The sequence below is a fragment of the Borostomias antarcticus genome, assembly GCF_949987555.1.
Source record: "Borostomias antarcticus genome assembly, chromosome: 6".
In the NCBI taxonomy this organism is placed as follows: domain Eukaryota; kingdom Metazoa; phylum Chordata; class Actinopteri; order Stomiiformes; family Stomiidae; genus Borostomias; species Borostomias antarcticus.
This window is the reverse complement of record NC_140239.1, coordinates 8,256,544-8,271,760: the sequence shown is the minus strand read 5'-3', so window position 1 is coordinate 8,271,760 and position 15,217 is coordinate 8,256,544. Positions and strand designations below refer to the sequence as shown.

The following is a 15,217-nucleotide window of genomic DNA, read 5'->3' as shown; positions in this document are numbered from 1 at the left end:
TCTAGACAAGGCGCTGAAATGCCAACACCTAGAGCAGACCATTCACAACTAGGCTACAAGTGTAGACTTTGAGTGTTTATATTTGGAAGCCTGGGTCATGTGCACAAGTTGGTTGTAAGGGGCCTTCAGGTGGCCGGCCTGCCTATGAGAAGGGCCAAGCAGTCAGCGTGGTACTGCTCACTTTCAGACATTATTGCGAGCCGCTCAGTTTGGAGGAGGCGCTGTTTTCTGTACCAATGAAGTAGCTACTGTGTCCTTTTGTCATTGTCATCATCTTGTATGTACTGTATGTAACAATGGGATTGCCAACTACAGGAGGCCCTTATGTAACTGACTGACTTAATGTCTGACGGCATTGTTAGTGTTTATGTCCTTTGTATTTCTAATTATGTGGACATGAATAAATTATTCAAATGTGTGTAAGTAAGTAAAGTTTATTTGGTATAGCACCTCTCATAGACAGTCACAAAGTGCTTCACAGAATTTAAAAACAGAACGACAAGATAAAAGCAGAATAAATTACAGAGACAAGACATAAACGGGAAAATACAGACACACGGCTAGACAAATGCCTGTCTAAATGTGTGTGTGTGTGTGTGTGTATCTAGTCACCTCCTACAGCAGTACATCTCCTATGCAGTGGATGGCGTAGTTGTGTGGTTACAGTATGTGTGTGTGTGTGTGTCCGTCCCGCGCAGAGCTGATGCAGACGGAGCTGCACCACATCCAGACGCTGGGCGTGATGTCGGAGGTGTTCCGTCGGGGGATGCTGGAGGAGCTGCAGCTGGATGGGGAGTGCGTGGCGAGGGTCTTCCCCTGCCTGGACCCCCTGCTGCTCTTCCACCGCCGCCTGTTCTCCGCCCTGCAGGAGCGCCGCCACGCCTCCGCCCACGCGCCACGTCCGCACAACTACGTCATCCACCGCATAGGAGACGTGCTGCTGCAGCAGGTGACTAGATGCACACGCACACACACACACACACACGCACGAACACACACACACACACATACTGTAACCACACAACTACGTCATCCACTGCATAGGAGACATACTGCTGCATCAGGTGACTAGATGCACACACACACACACACACACACACACACATACTGTAACCACATAACTACTGTACATCATCCACAGCATAGGAGACATACTGCTGCATCAGGTGACTAGATGCACACACACACACACACACACACACACGCTCATTGTAACTCCCACCGCCCCACCCACCCCCTCCCACACACACACACACACACACACACACACACACACACACACACACACACACGCACACACACACACATACTGTAACCACACACAGACACACACACACACACACACACACATATTTAACACAGGTGTGTGATGGGTTGTGCTGCAGTTCTCGGAGGAGAGTGGCGTGCGGATGAAGCAGGTGTACGGGGAGTTCTGCAGTCACCACACGGAGGCCGTCAGCCTCTTCAAAGAGCTGCAGCAGCAGAACAAGAAGTTCCAGGTCTTCCTCAAAGTACGTTTGTCTCTGCTCCCGGAACACAGTGACTTCTGGTCTGCCGTCTAGCACTTCTACATAATACCACACACATACTATTTCTTAGTGGTTTCATTATTGAGACTCCTCTCCTAATGTGTGTGTGTGTGTGTGTGTGTGTGTCTCACAGCAACAGAGTAACAACTCTCTGGTCAGAAGGAGGGAGGTGCCAGAGTTCATCCTGCTGGTCACCCAGCGAATCACAAAGTACCCAGTACTGCTGGAGAGGATACTACAGTACACACAGGGTCAGCCACCTCTCTCTCACACACACACACACACACACACACACACACACACACACACTCAAACACGCACACACGCGGTCTGTCACACACACATGCACACACACACACATGTGCGGTCTGTCACACACACACGCACACACACACACGCACATGTGCGGTCTGTCTCACACACACACACACGCACATATGCGGTCTGTCACACACACACACACACACACACAGGGTTAGCCACTCCTCTCACACACACACATACACACACAGTCAGCTAACACACACACGCGCGCGCGGTCAGCTAGTACCTGACACGCACACACACACAAACAGATACTGTACCTCTGCCACACACACGTGCGCACAATCACACGCGGTCAGCTACCTCACACACACACACACACACAAACAGCTACTGTACCACTGCCACACACACGTGCACACACACACACACACACACACACACACACACACACACACGGTCAGCTACTTCACACACACACACACACACACACACACACACGAACAGCTACTGTACCTCTGCCACACACACACACACACACACATTCAGCTACCACATACAGGCATGGTCAATCGTCCTCACACCCCGTCATTAAATGTGTATTTGTTTAGAAGCCGATGATGAGACAGTACCCTTCATCTGGTTTCATTAACCCCTCTATACCGAAGCGCTGTAATTCTGCCTCCTGTCCTGCAGAGGGCAGCGAGGAGCAAGGCGAGCTGTCGCGGGCGCTGGCCCAGATCCGTGAGGTCATCGCGGCGGTGGACCTGAGCGTGAACGAGTACGAGAAGAGCCAGGAGCTGCAGGATGTCCTGTCCCGCGTGGAGAACAAGACTCTGGCCAAGATGAAGAACGGCAAGGTGTTCCGCAAGCAGGACCTGCTTAGCCACCAGAGGGCGCTGCAGCACAAAGGCCTGGTCTATTGGAAGACCGCTACAGGCAGACTGAAAGGTATAGGAGTGTGTGTGTGTGTGTGTGTGTGTGTGTGTGTGTGTGTGTGTGTGTGTGTGTGTGTGTGTGTGTGTGTGTGTGTGTGTGTGTGTGTGTGCGTATCCGTGGATGCGGATGTGTGCGTGTGTGTGTGTTTGTGTGTGTGCGCACACTTGTATTTGACGAAAAGGAAAGAGAATTGTCTATAGGGAAAAACAGACTTAAAATACATTGTCTAAACAAGCTCTCTCTCTCTGTCTCTCTCTCTCTCTCTCTCTCATCTCTCCTCTATCAGACACGTTGTCTCTCCTGCTGACAGATGTGTTGGTGTTCCTCCAGGAGAAAGACCAGCGCTTCATCTTTGCTGCTGTGGTGAGGCTGGATGTGGACCAGGGTGGGAATTACATGGAGGCCATGGCCGTCGATGCCCCTTGCTCTGGCCTAATGCCCTCATAATATTTGTACCCCCTGTGGCCACCATGGCTTTTGTGCCCCTGCTACTGTCAAAATTTCGAGGTTGCTTTAAAAGCGTCAGTGGTCTCCTGTGGTTTTCTTGATATTCCGAAATTAATTCAGTGTAGGCTTCATTATGACAGTATACATTGTAGCCTGAGTGGCTTTAATGTGATGTCATGCTGGCGCTTTTTTGGGCTCTGGACCCCTGACATATTGTGAAAAATCCTGATGGACCCCCCACCCCCAGCCAGGGTCCAGACTTTCAAATACGCCCCCTCCACCGAAGCTGACTCTGATTCTTGAAGACCTCAGGGGAGTGTGTGAAACCCCGGGAGGGGAAGCTGAGGTGGAGCACAGTAGTTCAGGTCAAGACCAGCGAGTTCGTCCGCGCCGCAGCACATTTATTTCAATGGAAACAGACAAAAACTCAAAACTCGTCAAAATCAACGATCTCCCGTGGAGACACCGAGAATCCAAGGCTTCGGTAGGTGACCGAGGTGATTGTGGCCAGCTGGGTTGCATTGTTGCCTTGGTAACCACAAAAGGCCTGTACACCCCCCCCCCCCAATCACCTGGCCACGCTGTCCATGGTGCTGACTGGGGCTTCTCTGCTCAGCTGGGGCTGCTCGGCCGGCTCTACCGGGTCGGCGCTGTCCGCGGTGCGCCTGGGGCTGTCCATTTTGAGTGCGGCCGCCGAACGTGTACCTGTGGCAGCCTCAGTCCGGGCCGGGACAGGGAGGATGCCTGCCCCACCTCCCCACAACTATATAAATTATTTAGTAGCATAGCCGTCGCCATGGGCAGGCCTTAGGGCGAGAGAGATCAGTATAATTAGTATGCGTCAGTGCTACACAAATACAATAGCATTTCGTATTATCAAAAATAGTTAATAATAACTGCCCCCCCTCATGTAGTTCATATGCCCCCCTTAAGACTGAGCCCTAGCGACGGGTCTGTTTAGTAGGCCTATATAAGAAGCCATTACAGTTACATATTTAACATTACCAATCTTAACATAGGCCATTTTCAAGCTTTTTTCCCCGCTTTTTTTCGCACCACAAAAAGTAAAAATATTACACATTTTATGGATTCTATGACACTTAATTTGCTATTTGCATTTAACAAAAATAGCCTTAAAATATATTTTTAATACTTTTCTCAGGACCCGGAACCACTGGAGTTCCATGGACCCCTGGTTGAGAAATGCTGCCATCAACCACAGGCAGTTTACCAGTTAGTTAGCTAATGTTACCTGATTACCGACAGCCAGCATCGATAGCTGACCTACTAAGTGCTTAACTGAAACTAAACCTTCTGTTTTTAATACCAGTGTAAGTTGACAGCCCTAACCTCCTACCTTGTTAGTTAGCTAGTCAACATAGCTAGTTAGAATCCGATTACACTTGGCTGGTTCAAGCAATAGCTAACTATATCTAAACTTACACTGCACTTGCCTTTCCAGAATGTCACGACTGAAACGTCTGCAAAATTCTGCTAAGTGCATGAGTGACACTCACAATTGTGTGGTCACAATTTAGGGTTTGTTTAGTGTTTAGTTGATTAGTTGTTCTTGAAGAGCCATATTTATTTGGGGTTGTTTTTAATGATTGCTGTAGTTTTTACCCTGCGCCACCAGAGAGTGCTATGGTTCCCTATTAGAGTGAGGCGCGAGGCTGTTTTCCTCAGACGACTGACAGCCGGTTAAAACGAACATCTAACGTCTCCTGTCTTATTCTTCCTTCTGTATAAAACAGGTATGTAAAGTCACCAAACACGTCAGAACTAAGTAGGAACCATGAATGTATGTATTTAGCTTGTGAACTACAGAGTTCTGGGTCATTAAGTCTAGCATAATCATTAGTTTGTTCAACGGAAAAGATCGCTAGCTTCTTTAGCTTCGTAGCTAACTAGCCAGATAGCCTAGCTGGCTTCCCTCACGTGACGGCAGCTACTGGCCATTGTACTGTATCCCAGTTGAGGGGGGAATGGTTACTCACACCATTATTAAGTATTTATTTTGTTTCATTTTGGCTTCTGGACTCATTGGGTTTATTTTGTGGCTCCAGTAAGAAGGTGTGAATGTATATAAGGTTAAAGTTAGATACGGTTTTATTGAACGTTTCTGAGCTGAGCTACGGTTGAGAGGAGTGTAGCCGACATCACCATGGTAACACAGCCAGTTAGTTACGGTGGCTTCTAGCCTACCCAGTTACATGTCAGGTTTTGCTTGTGTTAACTGCTTAGTATATAAAGGTTTGTTTCTTTGGCATACAGTAGGCTGGTTTATTCTGAATATACATATAATATAATGAATTTAAGCAGTAATGATACTTTTAATGACTAGTATTAACGACTAGTAGTGTGAACTGTATACGACAGTACTGTAGCATTTAGTGTTACCAGGATAACTTTACTGTAGCTACTTTAGCTATTCATTTGTCGATTGAGTCAATTGTTGTTGCATTGGTGCAAGTGGAATGTTTGTTGTGGCTTGTGTATCTGTGAAAGATATTTGTTGACATAGAAGAGAAAGAGCAAATGGAGAGAGCAATGAATGCAGAGGGGATTCGTTGCCAGTTTTGTTTATTAAAGACGACTGACAGCCTGTTAAAACGAACATCTAACGTCTCCTGTCTTATTCTTCCTTCTGTATAAAACAGACCACATACATGTTACAGGGCCCCACGCCCCCCCCCCCTGACCTGGGACCTGTAACACATGCTAAAAAATAATTTTGTCAAACAGTGGGTTATAAAGTTTCTAGTGGCTACTGAAATGATTCAACCAAGATTGCATGACTTAGAGTATAACAACATTATGGAGGCATTCACAATCCAAAAAAGTGAATACAGTAGGCTATTTGTTTTTGATGTCATTCATGTTTCTTATTGGACATTGGTTATTGTACTGCATAATACAATTTTAGCCATTTGGGTGGTAAAAGTGATAGTTTATTTTTGGGTTCAATATCATGTCCCAAGGTCCTTGTCAAATAGTAGGCCTAACCCAAATATAAAAACTTTACATTACATTACATTGCAGTCATTTAGCTGACATTAACTCCTCCTGTCTCTATCTGCCTGTGTGTCTGTTTGTCTGTCTATCCGTCCTCCTGTCCGTCCATCCGCCCCCCCCTCCCTCCTCCCTCAGGACCAGAAGCCCCCAGTCATCCCCCTGCAGAAGCTGATCGTCAGGGAGGTGGCCAATGAGGAGCGAGGGATGTTCCTGATCTCCGCCTCCTCGGCGGGGCCTGAGATGTACGAGGTTCACACGGCCAGCAGGGACGACCGCAATGCCTGGATCAGACACATACGACGGGCCGTGGAGAGGTACCCAGGCGCGTGTGTGTGTGTGTGTGTGTGTGTGTTCATTTGTGCACGTGTGTTAATGAATCCCTGGTGTGTCAGCTGTCCTGAGGAAGAGGAGGAGGAAGAGCGGAGTGGCGAAGCAGATGAGCTCAGGAGAGCAGCAGAGGCCAGAGTCCAGAAGATCAACACCTTCCACGGTAAGAGACCTATCTATCTATCTATCTATCTATCTGTCTGTCTGTCTGTCTGTCTGGTCATAATGACCTGACTTATTAACTGGTAGACAGATAGATAGATAAAGTTATATTTCTGTGTCATGCGCCATATGGCGCCCAGCCCACATATTGCCCCTCCCCCACTCTCCTAGCTTTATGTGGACTCTCAGCTCAGGCTAATGTGATCGTGTTGAGATCTTTCACAGTGCGTTTCCCATGCTGCGTTCTGTTTGTCCCTGCAGAGACCCTGTTGGGCCAGGACCAGCGCATCTGCAGTGAGCTGGAGGAGAAGCTCCAGCTGTACGCCGAGCTGACGGAGTTAACCCTGCACACGCCAGAGCCCCTGCCACATCGACACCTGCTGGTCAGCCCCGAGAGCGACGCAGAGATGCCACAACAGGCCTCGGCGCTGCTCACTGCAGCCCTACAAGAGGGTGAGGGGGGAGGAGGAGGGAAGGAGAGAGGGAGAGCTGGGGAGATGGGAGGAGAGGAGGGGAGAGGAGGGAGAGAGGGTGACGAATGAGGGTGTGCACGGGTGGAGGGAACGGAGATGGTTATGTGTGTGTGTGTGTGTGTGTGTCTGTCCTGTGCAGCTGAGAAGCTGATCTCCAGCCTGCAGGCACAGGTGTGTGACCCCAGCCACAGCTCCCCTGTCTATGGGCCGGAGCACTGCAGCTACAACAGCCACGGCAGTACCCTGGAGTCCCCCTCGGAATGTGAGACGCACACACACACACACATACTCACGCACGCACGCACACATGCACGCATACACACGCACACAAACACTCACAAAAATAGTTGACTAACTCATATGCCATGTATTAGGAAAAATCCGTACACCTTAATTAATTTTGTCCCTCTTGGCCTCCTGTAGTGGACGGTCTGAGCACGCTCAGTGTGAGCTCCACTTCCCTGGTGTCTGAAGGCGAGTGGGCGGGGCCAGACGCCCTCCTATGGAACCATGTGATTGGGCAGAGGAGAGGAGACTCTTTCAGGGTGCAGCTGAAGGTACAGTAGTAGGAGGCTACAGCCAGCTGGCTAATGTAGATGTTCAGCCCATGAATGAAGCCAGTCACTGTTCTCCTGTAGTAACACAGTTTGTGCTGCAGGTGGCCGACAGCGTTCAGAGTCTCACCCAGCTACTCTACAGTCTGCAGGTAAGAGGAAACACACTTTTTTCCATCTTTATGGCCTGGCATCTTCATACCTTTTCAAAACATTCGCTTACGTTTTTAAAATGTTTGCACTGAAAAAGGTTTTAAATAGTTTGCAAACGTTCACGAGAAGCTCAGCTTATTACTATGAATCACAAAGTGCCTTGCACAGAGAGGAACACATCTGTTGATCATATCTATTGTGTGATTGTGAGTGCTCTGACCTTCCGTCGCCCTCTTGTGTCCGCAGGCGGCAGTGACCCTGCAGGACAGCTGCTACGAGGTCCAGAGGCTCCTCCTTCTCGAGGGGGAACGCCCACAGCTCCGCCCCTCCTCCTCATGTCTCCACGGCAACATGGTAGACTTACTGATACATTGATTTGCTGGCTAACTGACTTTGGTTTGATTGATTTTTAACTTGATAAATTACATCACTGTCATGTGAGAAAGATTGCCTCTTACACAATATGATCAAGATAACACTTTGATACTGGATGATCTGCTGAACTGTAGAAATGTAATCACCTGTTCTCGAGATGTCCCAGGAGCAGGAGAAGCAGAGGGGCCCGGAGAGGAGGAGGGAGGAGGTGGAGAAGAAGAAAGAGGAGGTGGAAGGGGTGCAGAAACTGCAGGTCAGACTGAGACATGAGCAGCAACGCTGGGACAGAGAGTGTCAGGCCCGAGAGAAACAACAGGTACAACTACATCCATAACACGGTCATACCCCAACCATAACAGTTATATATGTCCTTAACACAGTCATAACCCAACCATAACAGTTATATATGTCCATAACACGGTCATACCCCAACCATAACAGTTATATATGTCCATAACACAGTCATAACCCAACCATAACAGTTATATATGTCCATAACACGGTCATACCCCAACCATAACAGTTATAAATGTCCATAACACGGTCATAACCCGACCATAACAGTTATATATGTCCATAACACAGTCATAACCCGACCATAACAGTTATATATGTCCATAACACGGTCATACCCCAACCATAACAGTTATATATGTCCATAACACAGTCATAACCCAACCATAACAGTTATATATGTCCATAACACGGTCATACCCCAACCATAACAGTTATATATGTCCATAACACGGTCATAACCCGACCATAACAGTTATATATGTCCATAACACGGTCATACCCCAACCATAACAGTTATATATGTCCTTAACACGGTCATAACCCAACCATAACAGTTATATATGTCCATAACACGGTCATACCCCAACCATAACAGTTATATATGTCCTTAACACGGTCATAACCCAACCATAACAGTTATATATGTCCATAACATGGTCATACCCCAACCATAACAGTTATATATGTCCTTAACACGGTCATAACCCGACCATAACAGTTATATATGTCCATAACCGGTCATAACCCGACCATAACAGTTATATATGTCCATAACACGGTCATACCCCAACCATAACAGTTATATATGTCCATAACACAGTCATAACCCAACCATAACAGTTATATATGTCCATAACACGGTCATACCCCAACCATAACAGTTATATATGTCCTTAACACGGTCATAACCCAACCATAACAGTTATATATGTCCATAACACGGTCATACCCCAACCATAACAGTTATATATGTCCATAACACGGTCATAACCCGACCATAACAGTTATATATGTCCATAACACGGTCATACCCCAACCATAACAGTTATATATGTCCATAACACAGTCATAACCCGACCATAACAGTTATATATGTCCATAACACGGTCATACCCCAACCATAACAGTTATATATGTCCATAACACGGTCATAACCCAACCATAACAGTTATATATGTCCATAACACGGTGATAACCCGACCATAACAGTTATATATGTCCATAACACAGTCATAACCCAACCATAACAGTTATATAAATCCATAACACGGTCATAACCCGACCATAACAGTTATATATGTCCATAACACGGTCATACCCCAACCATAACAGTTATATATGTCCATAACACAGTCATAACCCAACCATAACAGTTATATAAATCCATAACATGGTCATAACCCGACCATAACAGTTATATATGTCCATAACACGGTCATAACCCAACCATAACAGTTATATATGTCCTTAACATGGTCATACCCCAACCATAACAGTTATATGTCCTTGACATGGTCATAACCCAACCATAAGTTAGATATCTCCATAACACGGTCATAACCCAACCATAACAGTTACAGTATATATGTCCTTAACATGGTCATAACCCAACCATAACAGTTATGTCCATAACACAGTCAACCCAACCATAACAGTTATATATGTCCATAACATGGTCATAACCCAAATCAAATCAAACTTTATTTATATAGCAAATTTCATACACAGAGGCAACACAATGTGCTTTACAGAGAGCAATGGGGGGGGGGGGCATATTTCAGAGGGAAGCAAAAAACTGTTTCACCTGGGGGCCAGAAAAGTGAGCTGTAAAAATTCTTCCCTGACCTCTCACAACGAGATGATCGAGCAAGCTCCTGGAAAATGTTTGTCTATTGGATAAGAACATATACAGTACAGAGCAGTAAACATGGGCTAACAGTAGAGTGCACAAATAGTTAGAGAAGTTGCCTACATGGTAGGCCATTATGTGTGAGCTATCCTTGTAGTCTCTAATATGATATTTAAGTGAATCATATAACAAAGCACAGTAAGCACTTAGCAGAACCAGGCTCAAAGAGAATGCCGCAAAGCAGATGTGGGGAGACAGAGAGCAGAGAGCCAAGGGTAAAAAGGGGTGGGGCTGGCTGGATAGGGATAGCTGACGACACAGAATATAAAGGAGCTACAGTAGTCACGAGGAGGCAGGGGGCCTTTCCAGGAGCCATTAGGTGGACCTAGGACGGGGGGGGTGGGGGGTTCTCTGGGACCTGCTACAGAGTGGCCTGCAGGAGACAAGGGCTGTTTAGAGTATAAAAGGGAGAGACACTAGGGAGGAGGGAGGAGGACAGGGTTAGTGGCTGTACTGGACATCCACAGCAGACACAGGGGTATCTATCGGACTCATGGTGGTCTGCAGGTGACAGTGGGGCATCCACTGGACCTGGTTAGAAGGTAGGAGGGAGAGAGAGAGAGGCACTAGAGAGAGGGGAGGCAGAAAAGGGTTAGTAGCACACAGAGCCATACAAGCAACACAGATATTAAAACAGAATGTGCCCGTTGCAGGGCCACCAGCATCTGTATACACATCTAAATATACAGGTACACACAGTGCATAACAGGATATACACCAATGTATACAGAGGATTCACAAGAAGGCTGTGAACTCAACAGTTATATGTCCATAACATGGTCATAATCCAACCATAACAGTATATGTCCATAACACAGTCATAACACTGACACAACAAGTACATACCACTGGAAATACTCTCTGACCCTCTCTCTGACTCTCCCTCTCTTTCTCTAACTCTCTCTCTGACTCTCTCTCTTTGACTCTCTCTCTGACTCTTTCACTCTCTCTCTTTCTCTGACTCTCTCTTTCACTATCTCCCTCCCTCTCTCTCTCCCTCTTTCCGTCTCCCGGTCCCAGGGGGAACAGGAGAGTGCGCTGGAGCAGCGTGAGCGCCAGTGCCTCCTGGAGGCGGACAGGCTGCGTTGCGAGCGGGAGGAGCTGGAGGCCCAGCTGGCGGAGTACAGGCAGAACCTGGAGAGGCTAAGGGAGGGCCAGCGTGGCGTGGAGAGGCAGAGGGACAAGCTGGAGGCCCAGCAGAGGCTGCTGCAGAGCTGGGGACTCAGGTGCCAGGCCAGCCCCCCGGTCATGATCCCTCTGGATGGAAACCAGGTAGGACATGGTAGTGAGGCAGCGATGGAGGAACAGAAAGAGACAGAGTGAGGATGAGAGGGAGAAGAGAATTGGAGAGAGAGAGAGACAGAGAGAGAGAGAGAGAGAGAGCAGGGGACAGCCAAGGAAACATCCTGGTTATGAAGACAGAGAGATGTGTATGTAAACAATGAAAACACTCATCTCTCCCTCCTCTCCTCTCTTCCCTCCTCTCTCTCCCTCCTCTCCTCTCTTTCCCTCTTCTCTCTCCCCTTCTCTCCCCCCCCCCTCCCCCTCCCCCAGGGTACCAGTCACGGTCGTTCAGGCAGTCTGGACGGGAACGGCTCGGTGTTTGTGAATGAGGCCGCTCTGCTCCAGTCCCTCCGTCAGAACCACCTGCAGAACCACAACCAAAACCAGAACCACCACCAGCACCACCACGGCCTCCTCCACGCCGGACTGAGGAAGGACCAGGACGGCCCCGTGGCCCCCGGCGCCCTCCCCAGCCTCTACAACAGCCTCAACACTCTGCTCAGCCAGGCCCACAGCCCCGGTGCCCCGGAGCCCCAGACACAGCAGCAGCGCTACCGCAACCTCCGCACCCACCCGCTCATCTACCAGAACCAGCCCCACCACGGCCTGGCCCGGCCCGCCAGCAGCCCCAACAACCCCTTCAACCCCGGGTTCAGCGCCGGGCACCAGGGCACCAACAACAGTGAGTATGAGATTCAAAGGTTAAAGGTTAAAGTCCCCGTGTTTGTCACACACCTGAGTGTGTGAAATTTGTTCTCCGCATTTGACCCATCCCCTGGGGGAGCGGTGAGCAGCAGCGGTGCGGCGCTCGGGAGATGATGATGATGATTTAAGATCTTTTTATTCGCTCTGTATATGGTTCACACATGCTAGGAGTTTGAATAGGGTTAAGGCATACAGTATGCTGTTGCAGACGACATAAGACAGGGTGCAGGACAGGGCAAAGACATCACAGTGCAAATTAGTACAAAAACAGAGCAAATACAAAAATCCACCTCACCCATTCAGATTCAAATGTAAAAATATAAACCTCTCTAACCTCGTATCTCAGCTATCTCTGATGGTACAGTATGACGTCATCATATTTATTGTTGTTGTTGTTTTTTTGTGTCGGCCAAGACTTTAGCCCTCCTCTGGACCAGTTGAGGTCAAGGGTCACCGGCCTGGCGCTGTGTGAGGAGGACTACCCTGCCTCGGCCGGTCCCCCCCCTCCCCTCCAGCCCTGTGTCTCTCTGGATGGACAGACCAGTGAGGACGCAGGAGAGGAGAACATCGTGTACCTATGAGGGATGCTGACCGCCTCACTGTACCGGGCCCCGAAACGTTCAAATGTACCATCTCTTTGTTTGAGAGAGACAGAAAGAGCGTGTGCGTGCGTGCGTGTGTGTCTGTGTGCGTGTGTGTGTGTGTGCGTGTGCGTGTCTTTGAGCCCCCAGCGATGTATATAAATGCCATACTTAGTTCAGTTTTCTATGGAATTAAAATGTTATTCCCTCCAAGAAAGTACTATTCCGTTATTATTTTTGATGTATTTTAAAAACATATACATGTAATATAATCAGGAGATCAGGAGGAAGATGTTCTGGACATAATGTGCCTTATGTACAGCATAGTTTTCTGGGGTTGTGTCTCGCTGTCTCACTGTGCTGGACATTTGAATCATTGTGCCTTTGCACCTGAACAAAGCTCTTTAAGACTCTCGTATGACATCAGATGTTTTATCCACCCTTGTGCTGCCCATGTCAACTCAGTGCACTTGGATGCTGTTAGTATACAGTATGTTTTTCAGGAGGGGGCTAGACATTCCTATAGCACATGAGGACGCCTCTATAAGCACTGAGATAAGCAACGAGGGCCTGGCGGTCCCACAAACGTGGGTGCATAGGTAAAGTATGGACCCAGCCGACGGTAGAAGACACACCCGGTCACGCCATGCCCCAGAGGGCTCCCCCTGTCCTCCCAAGTGCCTTCTGTGCCCTCCCAGCAACCATACCTTCATTCAGACTCCTACCACATCTCAGACTGGCCAATCAGCAACATTGTGCTTCTAGCAGACCTCAGAGAGTCTGAAATGTCGGCAATACCCCGACACTTCTGCACGGGCCTCTAGGGGAGTCGTGGAATCATGATCAATCAGGGATCAGTGTCATACTTCAAACCACAGTATTGAGAGTATTACAGTAAACTCTGCTCCGATTGGACTAATTCCCTGCAAAACCAGGCCCTGAGCTGGCTTTTACAGGAAGGTTTGGCTGAACCCCTTTGTGCCCTTGAGCAAGGCACTGGACTCCAACACTAGCTCATAGGTTGCTAGTTAAATAAAAGCATCTGCTACATGACAAAAAATTTAAATGTAAAAAAACAGCATATAGCATGATGGAAGAGATGCAGCCGTTGTGTTTGTCTGTTCAGGGCTCTGTCTGTATACTGCACTGTGGCTTGAAGAGGGGGAGCGTCTTAGAGACTTAGGGAGTGTCTTAAAGACACTTAAAACAGGCTATTTAACCACAGGATCTAGCATATGTATGTATTTCTATTTCTTGAGTTGTGTTATTTATTGTGGATATATTGTTTAATGCACTGTTTATTATAACATGTATATGTGGTTGTTCTGCCCTCTTCTTCAAATGTAATTTCTGTCTAATGTGATTTGAACTCTGCATATAGTGCCATATTAAATATACAATAGTGTGTTCATTGTAAAACCATTGAATCAAAAGTTTTTATTTTGGGTGAATCCCTGGCATTCAGAAGGGATTGACCGGAATCATAACACTGACGTTCTAGAACATGACCCTGTCACTCAAACTCATCTCTTGGCAACCAACGTTCCATTATGACGTCATCATGTACAATGCAGAATGTATGGAATTTAGAATTCAGTGAATCAGCATTCTATGGTCAAATCAACATTTCTCATCATTCACCTGCATACTAGCTACTACTACCTAGAGCTCTTGTTCCCTTGTTGCATTCTTGCACACCATTACATATTTCAATATTCTCCATCACAGACCCTTCCATGGTATGGTTTTTTAATTATATGTAAAAAATTGTACACTGTAAAAAAAATCTTTAGAAAAACATAATGTCCTGGCAAAAAAATCCCAGTACCTTTTCCATTAAATTTACAGTATGGACATTTCCTTCAACTCCAAAATGGAAAATTACATGTAAGTAGATTCAGAGTATATCCACTGTACCATTCACAGACACTTCCGTCAACCCTAAAATGGAAAATTCAGAAAATAGTAGGATAAACTACAAACAAGTGGCCCAGACAGCAAAAGGAACTAGAAATGGTATCCGGAGAGCACAGACCTCCGCCCATGAATGCATTTCATGGCTCTGTGCACGTACGTGCGTGCGAGCAGAGCATGTTTGGCACTCCTGCATTCATTAAATTGAGAGCTTTATGCTAGTCCAAACCCTGTGTTTCTGTGATTCAAAGTTTAATGGTTCTAAGTTGGCCTATGCTACATCCCTTCA

General features: G+C 47.3%; 1 protein-coding gene across 1 annotated transcript in view; it reads left to right on the top strand.

The window, feature by feature from the left end:
• The window catches only part of LOC311310254 (rho guanine nucleotide exchange factor 28-like), a 35,801-nt gene extending 21,407 nt beyond the window's left edge, over positions 1-14,394 (top strand). Inside the window, exons 15-30 of the mRNA XM_084439675.1 lie at positions 699-949; positions 1,386-1,511; positions 1,663-1,780; positions 2,490-2,744; positions 3,019-3,095; positions 6,330-6,508; positions 6,587-6,684; positions 6,945-7,136; positions 7,296-7,418; positions 7,580-7,713; positions 7,815-7,862; positions 8,110-8,217; positions 8,396-8,554; positions 11,465-11,716; positions 11,999-12,410; positions 12,848-14,394. Coding sequence (XP_084295801.1) covers positions 699-949; positions 1,386-1,511; positions 1,663-1,780; positions 2,490-2,744; positions 3,019-3,095; positions 6,330-6,508; positions 6,587-6,684; positions 6,945-7,136; positions 7,296-7,418; positions 7,580-7,713; positions 7,815-7,862; positions 8,110-8,217; positions 8,396-8,554; positions 11,465-11,716; positions 11,999-12,410; positions 12,848-13,014 — 2,699 coding nt within the window. The 3' untranslated portion in view covers positions 13,015-14,394. The remainder of the gene's footprint in view (positions 1-698; positions 950-1,385; positions 1,512-1,662; positions 1,781-2,489; positions 2,745-3,018; positions 3,096-6,329; positions 6,509-6,586; positions 6,685-6,944; positions 7,137-7,295; positions 7,419-7,579; positions 7,714-7,814; positions 7,863-8,109; positions 8,218-8,395; positions 8,555-11,464; positions 11,717-11,998; positions 12,411-12,847) is intronic.
• Positions 14,395-15,217: the final 823 nt, after the last annotated feature.